This window comes from Gopherus evgoodei, chromosome 7 (genome assembly GCF_007399415.2).
Source record: "Gopherus evgoodei ecotype Sinaloan lineage chromosome 7, rGopEvg1_v1.p, whole genome shotgun sequence".
In the NCBI taxonomy this organism is placed as follows: Eukaryota; Metazoa; Chordata; order Testudines; family Testudinidae; genus Gopherus; species Gopherus evgoodei.
This window is the reverse complement of record NC_044328.1, coordinates 105,841,308-105,860,911: the sequence shown is the minus strand read 5'-3', so window position 1 is coordinate 105,860,911 and position 19,604 is coordinate 105,841,308. Positions and strand designations below refer to the sequence as shown.

The window sequence follows — 19,604 nt, the reverse complement described above, 5'->3', positions numbered from 1 at the left end:
TCACCCATCTTGTTACAGTAGACGTTCTAAAAGATCGTCAGAACCTGTCTTCCAAGAATGAAGCTATCTCAGTATGGTAGTCCTAAGTGTAGCCCTATTAGGCTCTGTTTGAACACTTATCTTCATTCTCCTTAGTCCACCTATCAATGGTTGCCTTTCTAGTTGCCATCGTCTCATCTAGAAAAGAAGGTAAATAGGGGGCCCTTATGGCTGATCTGCCCTGAGATTATGCCCAAAATTCACCCCCAAAGTAATCTCGGCATTTCATCTAAAGCAGATTGCTCAGTTGCTCATTTTCGTCCCCTAACCAAATGCCACCAGTGAGGATGGAAAATTTGATTCTCTGGCTGTCCATCAAGCTTTGGCATTCTACCTGCAAAGGACTAAATCCTTTAGGAGATCACCTAGGGCAGTGGTTTTCAAACTTTTTTTCTGGGGACCCAGTTGGAGAAAATTGTTGATGCCTGCGACCCAATGGAGCTGGGGATGAAGTGTGGGAGGGGCTCAGGGTTGGGGCAGAGGGTTGGGGTGCAGGGATGATGGCTGTGGGTTGGGGCCAGGAAAGAGGGGTTCAGGGTGTGGAGGGGGCTCAGGGCTGAGGCAGGGGAGTGGGGCACAGACTTACCTTTGGCGGCTCCTGGTCAGCAGTGCAGCCGGGGTGCAGAGACAGGTTTCCCATCTGTCCTGGCACTGGGGACTGTGCTGCGCCCCAGAAGCAGCCAGCAGCAGGTCCAGCTCCTAGGTAGAGGCATGCAAGTGGCTCCATACGGCTCTCACCCACAGACATCGCCTCCCCACCATTGGTTCCTGGCCAATGGAAGAGCAGAGCCGGTGAGTGGGGGCAGCACACGGAGCCCTGTGGCCCCCCTGCCTAGAAGCTAGACCCGCTGCTCACTGCTTTCATAGGCAGTAGCCCATCGAGGGTGTTGATCAGAGCTGCTAGGGTCGCAGGGTCCTGAGCAAGGCAACACAATGCTGGGTCATGACCTGAACTTTGAAAAACACTGACCTAGGCTGTGTATATCCTTTAGGAAATGTATGAGAGGGGAAGCAACCTCTTCTCAGAGACTTTCCAAATGGATTTTGGCCTGCATACTGCTTTATTATAAGTTGATTGCAATTCCTCCCCCACAAAGTGTGATGGCCTAATCAACTAGTGTCCAGTCTGTATTGGTAACTTCACTTTGAGAAGGCCGCCTCTTGCAATTCTGTGAGACACTGTTCACTCCTTCAGGAGCTCATTATGCCAGGATGCAAACTGCTACCACTGATGGATCCTTCAATAGGGCAGTCCTCCAATTGGTGGTAAGCAAGGGTCCTTGCATTCTCCTCCTCAATTAATACTGCTTGTGAGTCACCCACAGTGGAATACACATAGGGACTGTATATTCACATACACATACATGGAATACATATAGGGGTCAGCACTTGGAGAAAAAAGAGAGGTTATTTATTCACAGTTTTTTGAGTTAAAGATGTATAGTTTTTATGTATATTCCACTACCTGGCCTCCTTCCCCTCTGCTGTAGCTCCTTATGTTAGGGCCGTTTGTAGTAAAAAGGCAAGTGGAGAGGCAGTCAGTCTGCACCACTCCATATGCTCTCATTTCTGAGGACAAAGAGGAGGGGGATACAGGAATGGATCAACAGACACTTCTGGCAAGAATCTTTTGGTTTCAGGCACATGGAGCGCATGCATACCCAGGATGGCATACAGATAGGGACCATACAGCTAGAAGAATTCTAGTAACTGTACAAGTTTTCTTTTTGCCCTGTACTGCTTATTTATAGTTTGTTTTATACTAGAATTATTAGGGCTTTCTTTGCTGGAAGACTTTAGAAAAAACAATGATATCATTTGAAATGGAATGCCACAAAGCTGTAGCCTGAGCTGCCACTCATCCAATAACTCCTCCTCTGTCCAAACATGTTATGATTTAGGATGGAGGAAGACCTGCAGCACAGGCAACTGCCTTATGTGACATTACAATTCAGGCCTTGCAACACTCATGCCAAAGAAGGCCTCTAGCAAAGAGAACAAACCGTGAACTGGCAGTTTTTGATATTCAGGTTAAAAAAACCACACATTTGAGGCAATCTGTATGAATTGTAAAGGACTAAAACAAATTTTTTTTTCTTGCTTCACAGTTCACCTTTATACTTCCAGTATAACGCAAATGTAACATCTCACACCTACAAGTGTGGGTGCACAGTTATCACAAGCGTATATGTGGTTCTAAACCCTTTTCCTTGTTGTATTGTAACAAATGAATGCACTGATGTGCACATTTTAAAGCTGCTGGTTGAATGTTCACTTCCATGTAACTTTCACAATGGCTTTAAGCTAGGTGAGACTGACAGCGACTAACCATCAGTTTTTCACATTCTGTTGGAAGACTTATGTGAAGCTTATTACAGCCAGTCCAACCTCTGAGCGATACAGCACTCCTCCACTCCTGGCTTTTCTTTGGGAATTTAATTATGTCCTGCAGAGGAATTTGAAAAGGGGAAATGAGTCACAGAAATGTTGAATGCTATTCTCTTAAATATGCTGGTTTTTCCTCTCTTAGTTCTGTGAAGTGATAACGCTGTTATGGCTGAAACACGTAGCTGGGAAAGTAGTGCGAGTGATGCTCGATTATGTTGATCATGTTAGCATCTGCTGTAAGCTGAAAGCAGTTCTCAAGGAACAGACACTGTGGCCAGAAATCAATTCCATTTTGAGTAAGTGTCAGATGTTTAGAATTTTGCATATTTCAAAACTCTAGATGACACCACTTTTTGGCTTACTTATTTGCTATATCATCTTGGCATCATTGGATTAGATCCTCAAAGGGATTTAGGTGCCTAACTTTTATTGATTCAATGGGAGTTAGGCACCTACTTATCTTGGAGAATCTGAGCCAGCATTGCCTTGTCCTGCCTATCCTTATAACAAAAATCAATTAAATTTCAGACTGAAGTAAAATTTCCAAATACAGTAGGTCTTGGAAGTGTTTGCAATAAAAATGTTACTAAGTCAAATCTGTAAGAATGTGTATCATGTTGGGTGATTCGGGAGTTCCCTAATTACAAAGCAGCAGTAAGATATATCTCCTGTAACTTAAATGAATGCATGCACATTGAGTCCACAGAAATATATATTTAAACTTCGTTTTATGTTGCTCAGCACTAAAAGTTTTTCCCTACATTATCACTGCTGCACTAAACTCAGGTCTTTATATAAAGTATCACTTAATATAGTATATAAATTGGCTGTTGCTTTCCCATTAGATTATTTTACTCTAGTCACATAGAGCTGTTAGTTCGTCTGGCTCTATCATTTCCCCTCCTAGTAACTGCACGTGCAGTTAAAAAAAATAAAGGGGCAAGGATGATGACTGTGCAAAAGTTAAAACACCCTAACCACTCATTGTAGCCTTTTTATTACTCGCCTGCCTCTTTGCCTTAATGAGGCAACAGACAACCCTTTTATGCTTGAGGCCTAAATTACCCTCTGCCAAATTTTTTCTTCAAACTTCAGTTAATTTATGTTTCAAGCTTAGATTCACGAAAACTAGGCTAATGCCTCAGTTGATTACACTTTCAAATGTTACTCTGATGTATTTGGTGATCACTTACAAAAGGCCAGATCTTGAAACCCTCACACATGTTGGGTAGTTGCTTACTTCTAGGAAGCACCTGTGATTTTAATGTGTGTGCAGAATTAACATACTACAAGTGTTAAGGAATCAAAATCTGGACCAAAGTTTCTCAAATGTTGCTTGAGGCTATTATGCAAAAGTGAAGCTGTTTCTTGTTTGATTAGTAACAGACAGTCTCTTTTTTTTTTTTTTTTTTTTTAAAGCAAATCCACGTTCTTTGAAACATCTTTGTCGTCTGAAGATTCGGAAATGCATGGGTCATTTGCGTCTGCGTTGTCCTGTCTTCATGACATTCCTTCCACTGCCCACTCGTTTGAAACAATATATACTGTACAAAGAATATGATCTTTATGGACAAGGAAACTGGATAGGAACCCACTAACCCAGCTGCATAGGCCTATGTTTTGGAGAGTGTGCAAGTGGACAAAGACTGTACAGCTTGCAATTCTTTAGCTCTACTGCAAATTTAGCTTCTAAAAACCAACAAATCACTTTGCTGAAAAAATTTCTGGATACAAATAAAAAAAGTAGAGTACAGAATAAGTATTGGAAACCCAACATGTAGCCCTCATAGCAGAAAAAGCATCCAGCTAATGGTAATAATATTTTAAAGTTATCTAGGACAGCATTTTCAAACAACATATGGAATGGGACGTGTCCTTCAAGATACGTGGGTCAGATTGTAACCAGGAGTTCAAATTCTTCCCCCAACTTCTTTGGGATGCAACTCTTGTTACACTTATACATCCTGCTTCTGCTTGTCCTAACCACCTACATTGGGGTATTTCAGTTTCTGACTAGAATCAGGGAGAGGCAGGGGCTTTCCCCTCTGCTCCTACCCAGGAAGAGCCCGAAGGAAGATGAAGTTGTTTGACAAGCTTTTGACTTATTAAGGTTTATTTCATCCAATTAGCCAGTCCCCAATTTTATGCAGTGAAATGGGGTTAATGGCCATAGAATTCTTGTTATAAACAGAGCGCTAGTATGTAGTGAAACATTCAGCGTTTGCTTTTTTATTAGGTTATCTGCTTTCCTGTTAGATAGGGTAGATCCACATCTCATTCTTGGAATTTAAGTGTCCTATCACCATAGTAATTAAGTGCTGGTCTACGTATAACATGACCTAGAGCAATCTTATTTTTTCCTCTTAAAAGTTATAAGGGTATCCACAGATCTTTGGAGTATATTTTGGGACCAGCTCCCTCAATTTCCCATCTATTGCCATATTTTGGGGAGGAGTTTAAAGAGTATTGGTTGAATTTCGCATGTGTGGCATTTGAGTACCATCCAATGTCAACGCAGAACTTGGAAGATGTAAACTGTGAATTATGATTAAACCCCGTGGGTGATAAAATGGAGACTTTCCCTAATGGGACTTGAACATTTCAAAAGGGCACACTCTTGGATACTGTCATAAGATCAGTCACTGCTGCATGGGAGCAAAAGGCAATGCCACTATGCCCTGAATAATGCTTTGTATATACTTATGTATTAATTATGAATTTGCACTACAATACATGCAGTACATAGCTAAACATTTACAAACCCTTACATTTCTCAAAGCTAAGAACAGTTTCAAGTGTGCAAAATACTGCAGAAGAAACAGATACATAAAAATAAGCAGTTCAATAAACATGACAGGCATTAATAGTATTTATTTTTTCATAATCAAGTTTATATTCAGGTAAGTATAGATTTTTTATTTATACATGCATCTGTATCACTTCACTTAAACTTGATTAGAATGGCAGTGTCAAAAGAAAAACTTACATACATAATTCAAAAGTCCATTTCCCCCTCAAAAATCTATAAACTTTATAAAATACAGATTGGATTAGTATCTTATGACTCATTGCTTCTTACAGGGTGCCTACTCAAGTACTGAACAAAACTAATAAGCAGGTGGGAAATATGCATTAGTAGCTGTATTAATGGGTCTGACACTATCAGGTTGTGCTGGTAAAACTTCTGTACCCATCAATTCTGTTCATTAACAACCACAGTTTTTTAGAAAGTGCTATGCACGCATGAGACAAAACAAACAAGATATGCATTAAAATAGTCAACTAATGTAACAAGAATGTTTTCCTTTACTGTTCAGTCTTTGACAGTTCCAAGAATAAATCAGAATAACTCCCCTCCATTTTGTTTTTATTACATACAATAAAGTCTTTCACTGAATATATCTGGGTAACATTCCTGAATTACTGACAGAATCAAAATACGTTTTGACAACATAGGGCTTTAGCTATTTCTGAAATTGTGTATTTAGTGGAAAAAGAACAAAACCATATTAGTAATGTGCTAATTTTTTTTTTTAGGAAGCAAGCATTAGAAAAAAGACTAGATTTTTTAAAGTAAGTCTAATGCAAATAAAGATTATTGTACAAAGCCAACTTTTTATTAGTGAACTCAAATTAACTGAAGCCCTGGCTAACATATTTAATATCTATATTTCTGAGTTTAAACCATCTATCAAACTGATATTAGGCATAACCATTTAAGATGATGATTGCTTTAATACAAATATTCAGGGAAAATTTTATAAGACTCTTAAAAACATTGAAAAATTACTTATACATCACTAGAACAGGACCAATCCAGTATATTATGGTAAGATTTTGACTAATCCACTACATTATAAAATCACTTGACTATATTTTACAAAATCCTAGGTTTGCATATAAACATTATGGTACACCAATGCAGGCACAATGGCATAGTGACAATATTTTCATGCCAAATTATACATCACCGTAAGCACAAAAAAATTACCTTATTGCCTGTAAAGAAACTTTGGGGGTTCTAGTAAACGAGAGATTCTGTGAAAGAGAGCAAGGGAGGAAAGACGAAGGGTCGGTTATTACAGTGGACAATGTGTCTTTCCTGAATTCACTTAAAAACATGAAAAAGTTCTCTCTTAAAAAAGCTGAGTAAGATGCAGGCAACAACTGTCTTTTTGTTTGTGTGTGAATTATGAAAGAATTAACTTGTAGGAGTTGTGATTAAAGAAACATTACAGATTTTTTATTCTCACTTACAACAAATGCTTCAGATTTTTTTTCCGGGAGTGGGGGAGAGGGGAGGGGAGGGGGTGTTGGAATACAGCATGTATTGTGAGATGCAGAGTCATTAAAACAAAACAAACTCACTCCTTAAATCTATCTGCAACTCTTCAAATTATGCAAAAGTGAAAAATAGACTACCTGCAGGTCATGAGAGATGTTTTGTTTATGTTTGAGATGAGATTATTAACCACTAATTAAACAACCCTACCTTCTTCTTAAACCCAGTGCAACTGTCAATTCTAATTTATAAAAATAAATACACACAGAGGGTTTATATCCAGAGTAAATCCACTGAAGATTCTAATTATCTCTAGAATTACTCTGAATTTACACTCATGTAATTGAGCACAATTGACTAGATTTCAGAAAAGGAAAAAATCAGCTAATTCCTACCATTAAAAATATGGGAGTCAATGCCAGCATCATGATTACTGACAATGTGTCATCTGATTTTTCTATTCCAGACTCCAGAAATAATGTAATAGACTACATATGCAAATGAGTTTCTTAACCGACTGCATTCAGTTCCTGAAGGGACACCACCATGGACCTTTTAAACTTGATTAGAATGGCAGTGTCAAAAGAAAAACTTTTCAGGGCTATGAGGGGGATATACACACATGCCCATCCTTACATACATGAAGAATGTATGTAACAATACCTAGGTTATCCTGAAACATGTGAGCATCAGGATTTACCTCTTGGATGAATAAAACTGGATATACACCTGAATAAAATTTAAGTCTACACCATTCAACAAGCATATTAACCACTTATTTTTTAGTTAAGTGGTGACAACTATGAGGATACAATTTAGCAACAAAAAGATTATTAATTCTAACCAATGCTATTGCCACAATGTATGTGTGTTAAATGGCATTTTTAAACTCTTCTCTCTCAGTAACTGAGCTTTTAAAAGGCCAAATGTACTGGATTCACATGTTGTAGGACCATGACTTCAGGTGCTATAGAGAATATAATTCACCCAGTAACAGAAAGATGGGAGGGCAAAGTATTTAAATAGAAGTGAAAACTGAATGAAGAGTTTCTAATCAGTATTTCAATCTTATTCCAACATGCACTTTGATAGCAATCTATCAACCACAGCCAAACGTTAATGTAGGAAAAGCCATGCCAAATTAGTTAACTTAAGAACATGGAGCTTATATGTTTTTTAAAAAAGTATTTTTAGTAGAGTCTCTGCACTCCACTCAATCATTGCCATTTATTAAAAATTTGCAAAAATCTTGGCAAAACCACTTTTCCCCAGTGATTGACTTGCAAATTTTACACAAAATATGGTTCCAAAAATCTGTTACATATGGAAAAAAAATCACCTCTTACAGCTCCCAGAAGCTAATCTGAAACCACTGTTTGAAAGGAGCAATTGCATTTGGAAACTAACACATGTTCTGCGGGGTAAAATCCACTCCACACGGCCAAACAGCTACTTTGACATAGGCTATGTAACAAAGCTTGAAGATAATACTTCCCTTCATGAGAGCAGGATGGTACCTTATTAATTTGCTTTGTACCACAGAACTGATCTATCCTTCAACCATTGTCTACTACTAATTGGCCTTGTTCTTCATCCTTCCATCTCCCTTAGCAGTGACTTTGTAATCTGGAAGGAATCTGTCAGCAGGCTCCCTAGCCCTACCTGCTTATTCACTGCCAGAGTAGGGCTACCTCTACACAGCCAAAGCTGTGCACAGGCTAGTTTACCTGAACTAGCTTGAATCCCAATAGTGTGGATAACGGTAGTAATGAAGGCAGCACAACGCAGGTTCAATGCAAGTAGTACAAGCCCAGCACCCGACCTTGTGTATATACTCTGCTTGCTCACACATGCCATGCTGTTTTCACTGCTACTGTACTCATGCTAGCTAGATTCAAACTAAGTCAAGTAGGATAGTCTCTGCATAGCTATACCTTAAATAAGACCATTGCCCTGCCGTGGCCCAGCACCATGAGAATTCATAATTCAGAGGAAAAAAACGGTCGCTCCTAGTTGCTACGAGGCCAAGGGAGACATGCAGGAAGGGAAAGCCAGGAAATACAGGGTCTTGTAAAAAATTACCAGTACATGCCCCATATACATGAGAGGCTTGGTGGTTCTACCAGGGGTAACTGGCAAACCCCTCTCAGTTTTGAAGTAGTTCTGGGTCACAGATCCAGGCACCCTCATCTCTCAAGCACTACATTCCTGACCTCTCTCACTACTGGCCTCATCTCCATCTCTTCACTTTAGCCCCCTAATCTCCTAGAGCATGCACTCTACTCATGCTGCCTCCACTTCCTTCAATGCTCTCTCTGGATCACCTTACATTTGTTTTTAATCCCCTGTAGGCAATTAAACTGTTTTACCAAGTCTAAAGACTTCTCTTTTCATTCACTTCAAATACTTCCCTTTTCCTGGGGATCACCCACTTCATTCAATTCCTTTCTTAAGGTACTTCTAACATCAAGAAATGGGTTTTCAGCTTCTTTTTAGTAGCCGAGTCATTCTAAAATGCCAGAAAAGATGCTTCTCGCTTCTCAACTGTCAGGCTCAAACAACTATCATGACATTAATGCAGAAATTAAGAAACAAATGGAAGAGATGCAATATCAGGTCACATCTTAAAGACCTACACACCCTAATAAATTCTACACACCCCTACACACACACCCCTCTTCCCTCTTATTCCTTGTAGAGCTTTTCCAGGCTTAAGTAAGTCTAATATTTATGCTAGAATACTATGACTCCCTGTGAGCCATGGACAGCTAGACTCAGGATAACTAAGCCATCTGGCTTAAAAGTCAAGGGATAAGAAAAAATAATCCCAAAATGTTTTTAGAAACTCTTAAAACATTCCCCTAAAATGGTTTTGTGAAATATGTAGAAAAAGATTAGGCATTGACTATCACGACTGAAGTGACTTGTTTAACTTACAGAAAGGTTGAGAATAAATTAAAATGTTTAGGTAGAGCTGATAATCAAAAATTAAATGGCTAATTTCCAAGGCTTTCAATGGCCCCTCTGGGAGATCATGAGTCAGCGGGATAGATGATTTAAAGTTGCTGGGAGCTGGAACAATTCTAAACCCTTGAATGGAGCAAGACTCACCCTATTCTGCCTGCTACTTGCTGGAATCACACCAGGCTCTCTCTCTCCTGTCCTGTAAACATGGCATGGTTATGAGTGGACAGAAGGATTTGGGGGATGGGCCTCCTCCCTAGTCTCCTCCAGGCTGGATCCCACATTCCCTGGTACAGCTATTTTCCAGGTTCAGCTACTGCCTTGACCTAATGTGGATGCATTTGATGTCTGTAGGCTTCAAAAAAGTATATAAAGAATATGATGTTTATTTCTTCCTAGGCCCAGGGCGCCATCTCATTTCATTGACAATTACAGCAGGTAAGGTACCTGAGATTTATTATAGTCATTCTGTAGGATCTAAATTTGTATTATTTGTTTTGTTTCCTGCTGTGACTGGGTGTTTGTGCTACAATTTTGAGACTTGAGATACCAATTCAATATTATTTGTCATCTACTTTGCTATCTAAAAACCGATGGGAACCCTATTCTGGTCAAACTGGTAAGTTGTGGCCATTTTCCAGGTTGCAGACAAGTTTAAGGATTAGCGCAATCAGTTAATGGGAATCCCGTATTACAAAATCTTCAAATAGATGGGAGTCCAACAACAGTTCCTTTTTGGCAAATAATTTGTCTCTAGCTTTAGTCGACATCTAAACTAAAAGAAGGTCAATCTGTAATTCAAAGGTATTTATCTAGGTTAGAACACAGCCTTCTGAACACAATCTGTGCATCTCCCCTACACAATACCATGTCAGTAGGGTGGAAATTAACTACCCCAGCAAAAGGATACTGGCAGAATAGCCCTCTAACAAGCTATACAAATTCTATGTAGTGTTCAGATAAGCACACTGATTAGTATGAAAGTCCCAACACTAATGGGAGCAAACAATCCCAATTCTCTGAAATATCCCTTCAATAAGAATAATGCAATAAAGCTTTAAGGAAAATTTTAAATTGAATATCAAGAAAACTTCAAGTTGGTACTGTCTCCCACATGAAGTGCGGTGGCTGTTACACTTAATTGGCCAACCCACTTAGCAATCCTTCACAGAGAGATAACTAGATCACCTAATGAACTAGAAACTGAAAAGACACGATTTTATATGCTTCCCATGGGTTTTTGGAAATTTTTACTTGGATTTTAAGCAGGTAGGGGCAGTATATTGTGTGATGCAATAAGCGTGAAGTAGGCTGTCACCTGGTCTGCAAGAAGGGGATGCTGGCAAAAGAAATATAAGTGAGCAAAGTTAGCCAGAAATGTAAGCAGCCAGGTCAAATTGTGGAGATAGAAAGTCCAAAACTCCTGATGCCATCCAGCCTTTTATAAGCCTAAGATCAGAAACAGGGAGAAAAATCTGCATATGCTGCCTTTCGATCTTCAAGTTGTCAAGAATAAATGGGTAGTCTTCTAGATTGGAGGACAGGTATTCATGGGAATGGCTGTGTACAGTAAATTGTATAATGAATAAGAAATGACATTTAGAACATGTAGAAAGCCTTATGTAAACAGGAAAATATACATAAGTTGAAAGTGACCCAGAGATACAGCTGTATTTTCATGTTTAGTACATTGCCTCACGTTACTGTACTACACTAGATTTTCCCTGACACTGATACATAAATGCATCTTCTATTCATTGGACTTCACTATATACAGTAATCAGTGCAAAAATAAATAAATTCTCTTACATTAAATGGTTTCCTATTCGAGATGAAAAGGTCAAAGCACTTTTGATATAGTACAAAATAAGTTATGTACATCATGCAATAGTAAGGAGATCAGGCTTAAGACTTGTAAGCAGACACCTTTGAAAAAGTCTTCACGCAGTTTAGGTAGAAAGTAGGATTTGTATGCTTGCACCCTATTGCTGTTAAATATTTTTTGCAAAACACATTTACATGCAATGATCCAAACACCTTCCCCCCCGCAAACTCTTTCTAGTAAATTTAGTGAACTGATTCTAAGGTATGTGGGTAATTCAGCAGATCTTCAAACAGCTGGTTTAATCCAACATTTTCACAATGTTAACATACTTATTATTATAAAGTAAACCCCAAGTACTGGACAGTTAACTACAGTTCCATGACAGAGAACTGAGAATGTAGTATTTTCGCTTCAAAATGAGAATACAGTGTGTATACTCCCTGAAAGTAAAAGGATTTATAACACAATTCTCCAATCACCAAGATGCAAATACATCCTTCTAATTCTTATCTACGTTAAATGGAGTAAAATCTTTTTTATCATCCAAGAAAGTGTCCTAAGTTATATTAACAAGAAATGGACACAGTACCATCCAATTCAACATAAAACAAATATTAAAATCTCTCGCTCATCAATCTAAAACTATTGCACATTTATCTGGTGTTACTGAGGATTAATTTTTTTTTTTAAACAAACCAGAAACAATTCTCTGCAACAGTATTTAGATACAGCTTAGCATTGTGTCAGTTCAAAGCCCACTTTTGTTCCTTGCAAAATGTTCTGTGTACAGCCATTTAAAGAACAATATTTCAGTGTACTGTTGAAGCCCAATCAGAAGATTAATTTTTGCTTTAAAACAGCCAGCTGCACAATCAGGTAAGTGAAAAAAGTTTCCATAATTAAGAGAAGTCTTGAAGATGTAATTCTGTAGCAAACATGGCAATGTCACCATGCTTCTTTATCACACATGGAAGAAGGTACATATTTACATTAAAAGGCAAAGTTAGTTAATGAATGTTCAAAAGAAAAAAACAACAAAGTATAATCTGGTCAGCATATTGTTAAATCTTCTATATAATAAGCAGACCCTCCACCTCTATTTTTCTTCTTGTGTAATTTTTGCCATTTCACCACAGATACGTCCAAAGATTCCAGTTTTAACAATATTAGTAACCTCATGCTTCGGACTCTCTTTTCTTCTTCCCATCTTCTCCCAAATCACTGTCTTCTGATTGGCTACTGCTAAGGACTATAAATTGTCCCTCTCCACTGCTCTGACCGGGTCTACTGGAAGCAGCTATCAATCGGCTCTGCTCTTCCAAGTCCTAATATGGGAGGAAGGGAGGAAGGAAGAGAAGGTGAAAAAATATTCACTTCAGAACTTTTTCCGCAGTGAAAACAAATTCAGGTGCCCCTCTGCAAAGGTGGAAATCATCTTATTTAGAGCTATGCACTGGCAAATTGATTAGTAAATGCTTTGTAGAGAGAAATTTAAGAGATTTTATAGCAAACCAAGAACAAACAACTTCAGTGACCAGCGTAGACAGATTTAAATCACAATTTAAAGCAGAAAGGAAATCTTGATTTAAATAATCAACTTTAATCTGGTCTTGCATTTGTATTTTTCAGTTATTTTCCTAAAAAAGGTTGATTTTTCATTTGGTGGCAGTATTCATTAAAAAATATTAATTTGCAACTACATTCAGTTTTTAGTCTAAATTTGGTGCTTCTTTTTGCTAATCAAGATGATATAGTATATCTACAAACATTTATTGAAGCAATTATGTAGCTTAAATTTACTTTTATTCAGATTCTTAATTTGTACATTTCTTATTTTAGGGAAAACAGTGAATGATGCATTTCTGATTTACTAAGTTAATATTAATTTTTTTACTTGTGATATATCACATTGTATGTGGATGGAAATCCAAATTTAATTCAATGCACAGAAACAGTGTTTCAACTTTTTTTAAATTTACTAAAAAAAAAAAAAACTACCTTAAACTGTACTGGATACATACAAAAAAGTTCAACAAAACATTTTGCATTTAAAACTAACTGATTTATTGAAATATTATCTTTAGTGAACGAACTGAATTGATGGTGACCAGAATGTCCTTCAATATTTTAGAACTAGTAGATTTCATTCTCTCAAATCTAGTTTTTATTCATAAACCTAAAGAGGAAAACTTTTCTGCTTTTTCAACTCCCACTGGTTTCTGACCTTTGAATGAGCTAGTCACTGAACTGAACTGGTTGAATAAACTGAAATGCAGAAAATATTCTTTGCACCTGCAGAAGAGGCAACTGCTGTCAAACACTATTCTATAACTTCCACCAATTAAGTGGTTTGACTTTATTAAAAAAAAAATTGCAGCAAACATATACTGCTTAATTTTCTTTAAAATTTACATTAAATTATTTTAGTAAGCCTTAACATAGGCAATCATTATTTCAAATATAATTTTAATAGGTGTTTTTAATTAATCTATATTAAATTTAAATTTAAAATCATTTTTAATGATCAGTTTTATCCACCTGTGCAGTAGCTAGCTCTGTGTGAACAACTAACAAGAAAACATTTCAATGTATTCATATTCCCAGCAAACTCAATTCTAAACTGATGAGAATTATTGCAGAAGAACTCAAACTTTGAAATACAATATGATATTTATGGTCTCTGATGTATAAGATTTCATAATAGACCATTTGATTATGGAGTTTATTTTATTGATAAAAAATTTTAAAGTCAGTAAAACAATGCAACAGTAACAGTTAAGTTAACAATATTTTTAGAGTTACAGTTTGAGCCTGCCCCCAGTTGCAAGTAAAAGTTGATCATTTTTCAAAAGGCTAAACTTTTAAAAGCAGTTTCTATGTAAGATGAGTTCAAACACATCTGTTGCATCTTATATGCATGTTTTCTCAGGTTGCTTCAGTCAGGATCTAGACTAAAATTTAAAATATTAAAACTTGCTTGCAGCATCAGATCAAAGGGTCCACTGCTGTGGTAGCAGGGTATGCTCAATGCTTAGGAGGAGGTATGAATTTGCAAAGCTGACTATCAGCACTGAAAATATGAGGTCTTTAGCCTAAAGACTGACACACCACCATCATCTACAAAGAGTTTGGCTATAACAATACTGCCAACCACATGGAAATTTAAAAAAAAAGTTTAACCTTTACTCAAGTTTAGATTCAGGAAGTGAAGAAGAAATAAAATTGTTCAGATTTAACCCTAAAATGTTTCTATAGTGTAAGACATACAAAGATGTCAAAATCCAAAATTTAGTACATTTAGCAAATGAAAAAAATCAAATTGGCTGAGTTTCCAGTTAAAAATCAAGCCCCCCGTGTTTTTTCTACTAATGAATGTGATGATGTAGTTTGGAGTACAGTGCCATGAAAGCAGCATGTAGGTTAATGAATAAGAAAATATTAGCGACAAAGAGTCCTGTGGCACCTTACAGACTAACAGACGTATTGGAGCATAAGCTTTCGTGGGTATTCACCCTTTAACCACTTTGTCAGACAAAGGCGCATTTCACCCATGAAAGCTCATGCTCCAATACATTTGTTAGTCTATAAGGTGCCACAGGACTCTAGTCTGGATCTATAAAAAGCGACAAACACGACTACCCCTCTGATAAGAAAATATTAGTATTATAAGTAATTGTGAGACATACCTTTTCAATTTGCTTTTGTTTACTGAGTTCTTTCTGTTGTTTCTCTTTTACTTTGTCTATTTCTTTTTGTTTTTCTGACGCTCTACGATCCTAAAGAGAAAGATATAATAAGGCTAATCTTTGTAAATTGGGATATATAAAACACTGCCTCTTTGTAGGAGTTTCCTTAAGATAGTTATATTAATGTTTGACTTAATGAAGTATGTATACCATTATTTTTACCTTGAAAGACTTATCTCTGCTGAAACGAACAAAAAAAGAAGTATCTGCAATACCCTTTTCCAATCAGTATGAAACCTATTAAATCTTTATCACTTCTTGACAAGTTTAAATATCACCTAGATACTATGCAATAGACTCTGTAGAAATTTCTTAATCTGCAGATTACTGCCAGACACACAGTGCTATTATCTTTATACTTAGCATACTGTATTTTGCATGTACACACACACCTTTTTTCCCCTACTTAAGAATCTTACCAATTCTGCATGAAAAGCAATCTGTTTTGCCAGTCCAACAGAGTCGCATATCTAAATATAAACAAATTGAATATTCAGAAAGTATGAAAAATAAATATTCCTTTAAAATTAAGAAAAATTCCCACAACTTCAGAAAGACTTTGTGTATTAAAGTACTTTCAGATCCTTGGACTGACAGCCTAACTTTTTTTAAACATACAAAAAACACTTCTAAAAATGTCTTTATACAACTTGAATGAGAGCTAAGACCTTGAAATCCACATCAGATTTGAAACAAGATAAAAGTGTATATAACATGGTAATACCTTTTCCCCTTCATTGTTTGATTCAAATATATAACAGACAGATGTTGTATGGCTCTCAACTCTCCCTCCTGAAGACCGAAGCACAAATCCAAAAAGGCGTTTATTCTCCTGGTGCGTAGCATACAAGACTACACTTGGCAAAGGAAACTGCCAAAGAAGGATGAAATCATGGGAATTTAAAGTTTGGTCTATACATATTTGAATACCAGATATCGATATACTGTAGCTTACTAAAAATAACAAAATAAATGGACATCATCAGTAGAAAGAATTTTATTATATCCTGATCAAATCGCTGGATAATGCTTTTGGCATTGCAACAAACAAACAGGTTATCAAAAACATTCAGTGACCAAACACATGCAGATCGAAAATGTACATTGTGCAGAGAGTAGTGTAGTATTTGCAAACAACTAATGTTACAGTGAAGTCTGAGTTCTTGTTTCCTTTCTAAGCATGTGCACACACACTCTTTTTCAGATACTCAGCTCTCTCATATAAATTCCTTCTGGGACTAAATTTTCAATATGTGATGTCAGTCCAAGGATAGATTGTTTTTAAAAACTATGACCTGAATACATTCAGGAATTTTGAGTTGTGCGCGTGTACGTACACACACACACTTTTTGTATTATGTTCAGTTGACATTTTTGCTCCCATAATTAAAAAAAGGCTGAAGCTAGAAATTTCCATCTTTTGTGAAGTTTTGAAAAGAACCCAAGTTTGAAAACAACTCAAGTTTGAAGAAAATAGTTTTAGTTTTAAACTTATGACAATTCAAAGTTAAAATAGTTACACTACAATTTTTTTTAATCTAGGTTTTTTTTGAGTCCTCATATTAAAACAGTTTAGAACATTGGGCACATGATGAATTGCCTTATGTCACCTTTAACAGCTTACAGCCGTAATACAGCTCTGCCCTTACGACCTTACAGTTCATGAATGCACAGCTGCTTTTCCCATTGAGTTTTACATAGTTCATCTATTAAAGAGCCCTAAAGACCCTTAATTCTCTTCAGCTCTCTAAAAAAGACTTAGAGATCAAATGTAAAGCATTATTGTTCATGTAATACAGACTAAAAAAAAAAACAAGCAAACAGAAATCAAAAATTAAAAAAAATTAAGGTTGCTACTGGAAGCTGAACGTGGACATATTGAATATATTTTATGTCAAGTATTCCACTGATTTCTTTTAGAATGCAAGACATTACTCTGTATTATTAATTTATAGAGATAAAAATAAGTTGACCATAAGCCATGTCACATACAAGACATGCAACATGGCCAATTTAATAATGCATAAGAACCATCATCTTTTGAATTTCCTGACTCATGTAACTGAGATCCCAACTTTAATGTTAATGTCTGACTTTCTAGTACTTACTACACAAACCTATCTTGCTAATTTTATTATGCTCTTGCCATTTCAAATAATGAAAAAGCCACTGTTTGATATGTTTACACTTAACACTATAAAGAAAAAACACTAACTATTAACAATTAACCAACAACGATTGAGATAAGCTAGGGATTAGTGGAGCACTTAGGGAACCAAGAGACCACTGTTTCAACAACCCTCATGGGCGGTAAGAAGGAACTGAAGGGAGGTCGGGCCATCAGGGTCTTATATAGAACACCATATCGGCACCACTCCAGGGGGCTCCCCAGCCGACCCGATGGGTAGCTGCTAGGGAAAAAGTTTCCGACACCCATGCACGCGGCGCCTGTACACACCTCACTAAAATTGATATGAGCAATCATTCGAAGAAGAACCTAAGTTTTGTGGGAAATCGTTTATAAATCTCATTACACAGTAGCACAGTACTGTTGATATTTAACAGAATGAAAACTGTATTCAAACAAAATTAGACATAAAATCAGAAAAAAGAAGTGGTTGCTTTAACATTAGCACTTAAATTACTTACCCTGAGCCTTGTAACTTGCGTCTGTGGATCTATTAACCTAAAAATGTTAAACAAACAAATCACAAAGTAAATTTTACCAAATTGAAAGGGCCATTTGAAAATATACTTGTGAAAGTCAACTTCAGTAAAATTTAGGAAGGATACTTACTTTAAACAGTCACAACTGACTAATAAATGTGATTCTGTCATCCTGAAAATATTATGGATAGCCCGGGCTGCTAGTATTTGGCGCATTGTTTCATAAACAACATCTGGACTTTCATCAGATTTAACCTCCATGGAGCCAAGGAATCTTACAATAAATAACTGGTGAAGAATGGAATCTAAGACAGATAAGAGTATTTAATAAGCAGTATCAAACCATTTCTAGGTTTTCCTATTTAAACATTACTGTTTCCATGACTAATCGCAGAAGAAGGATTTCTACGTGAGTAAAAAATTATAAACAAAATCCCAACCCACACTAATTAAAAATTATACTTCTAATATTTGTTTATGAATGACAGGTGCAGTTACTGAAATAGCAAGATACACATCTGTCTACTAAGTTTTTCACTCAGGTTTAGTGAAAATGAAAGACTCAAATAGTCAGACTTCCAGACTGTAGTCTCACCTGACTCATCTGATACAATATGTGCTAATGAAATCCAGCAGTCCAGAAATGGGTGCTAAGCTAGTTATCTTAGAGACATCTGCTATACATGAAGAAAGCACTTAAGTATGCTTTAAATGAATACTGGTATACAAGTCTTAATTTTATAGCAAATTAGTTTTGAAGAGCATCTCAAACAAGAATATTTTGTACTTAAGTGAAATCCTGTTTTACCTTCTGTTTCAGATTTTTTGCCTCCAGATTCACCAAATGGGTTTGTACGTCTATTAAAAAATTAAAACATTAAACCAGGAGTCAGAGTGCAAGAGCCACTGACATATAATCTAGACTCAATCTGCATCAAATAAAGCAATATATAACAATATCACAGATTGGGATCAAAATCGATAGCCCACCTATGAGTCACAAGAACAGACTTTAGATGTGGGTTTAAGAAACAAGCTGCTGCATTTGAGTGGAGAGCGCAGGATCTGGGGAGTGGGGAGGAAATATCAAGAGCTATTTGTCCCACTGTTGTGGTAGAATGCAATTTGCGCTTGTTGTCTGCAACCCCAATGAATCACTTAACCTTCTTAATTTTTGAAAAGGCACAGTTAAGAGATTAAATCTCATTGAACAGCTTCAGGAAGCGCACCCTAAAGCTAGTCCTCTAAGAGATTAATTAAAAATAGCACACCTTTCCCCAGTTTTTTAACCTGTTGAATTACTCACTGCAGAGAAGTCACTGGTTTTGTCTCAAATGCAGCTCTCTGAAAACATCCCTGGGGTTTTACTCCTAGAGGGTCAAGAGAAATGTGGCTATTTCTGACTCTCAGCAAACACATAATTACTCTCAATTATAATAAAGTGAAAATACTCTAGGCTTCCAGACTGCATTTCTCAAGAGAAGGAAAGTAATGTAAAAAGAAAATTGGGAGCTGGGAAACTAGCTGAAGCTCTCAAGGAGAATGGAGAAAGGAAAGGTATTCTCTTGGCTAACTGGGATAGCTGAAAATAAGAGTTAAATTTCATATCAGCTTTTACCAGGAAACAAGTGAAGGTGTTACTTTTTCCATTGTCTGATACGGTCCTAAAATTCATTTTTAGAATAAATCCAAC

General features: G+C 36.8%; 2 protein-coding genes across 5 annotated transcripts in view; one reads left to right on the top strand and one right to left on the bottom strand.

The window, feature by feature from the left end:
• ASB14 (ankyrin repeat and SOCS box containing 14) overlaps positions 1-19,211 on the top strand; it is a 41,734-nt gene extending 22,523 nt beyond the window's left edge. For 2 of the 4 annotated variants that reach the window (XM_030570511.1, XM_030570512.1), the window contains exons 10-11: positions 2,570-2,723; positions 3,847-5,984. In XM_030570511.1, the coding sequence (XP_030426371.1) occupies positions 2,570-2,723; positions 3,847-4,025 (333 nt within the window). In that variant the 3' untranslated portion in view covers positions 4,026-5,984. Of the gene's footprint in view, positions 1-2,569; positions 2,724-3,846; positions 5,985-10,072; positions 12,672-18,731 lie in introns of those variants that run through there. The other 2 variants (XM_030570515.1, XM_030570514.1) reach the window with 2 other exon arrangements.
• APPL1 (adaptor protein, phosphotyrosine interacting with PH domain and leucine zipper 1) overlaps positions 5,283-19,604 on the bottom strand; it is a 53,306-nt gene continuing 38,984 nt past the window's right edge. Inside the window, exons 16-23 of the mRNA XM_030570510.1 lie at positions 18,720-18,769; positions 18,042-18,216; positions 17,894-17,930; positions 15,969-16,115; positions 15,664-15,714; positions 15,185-15,274; positions 12,673-12,823; positions 5,283-6,465 (exon numbers count right to left, since the gene is read on the bottom strand). Of these exons, the coding sequence (XP_030426370.1) occupies positions 12,674-12,823; positions 15,185-15,274; positions 15,664-15,714; positions 15,969-16,115; positions 17,894-17,930; positions 18,042-18,216; positions 18,720-18,769 (700 nt within the window). The 3' untranslated portion in view covers positions 5,283-6,465; position 12,673. The remainder of the gene's footprint in view (positions 6,466-12,672; positions 12,824-15,184; positions 15,275-15,663; positions 15,715-15,968; positions 16,116-17,893; positions 17,931-18,041; positions 18,217-18,719; positions 18,770-19,604) is intronic.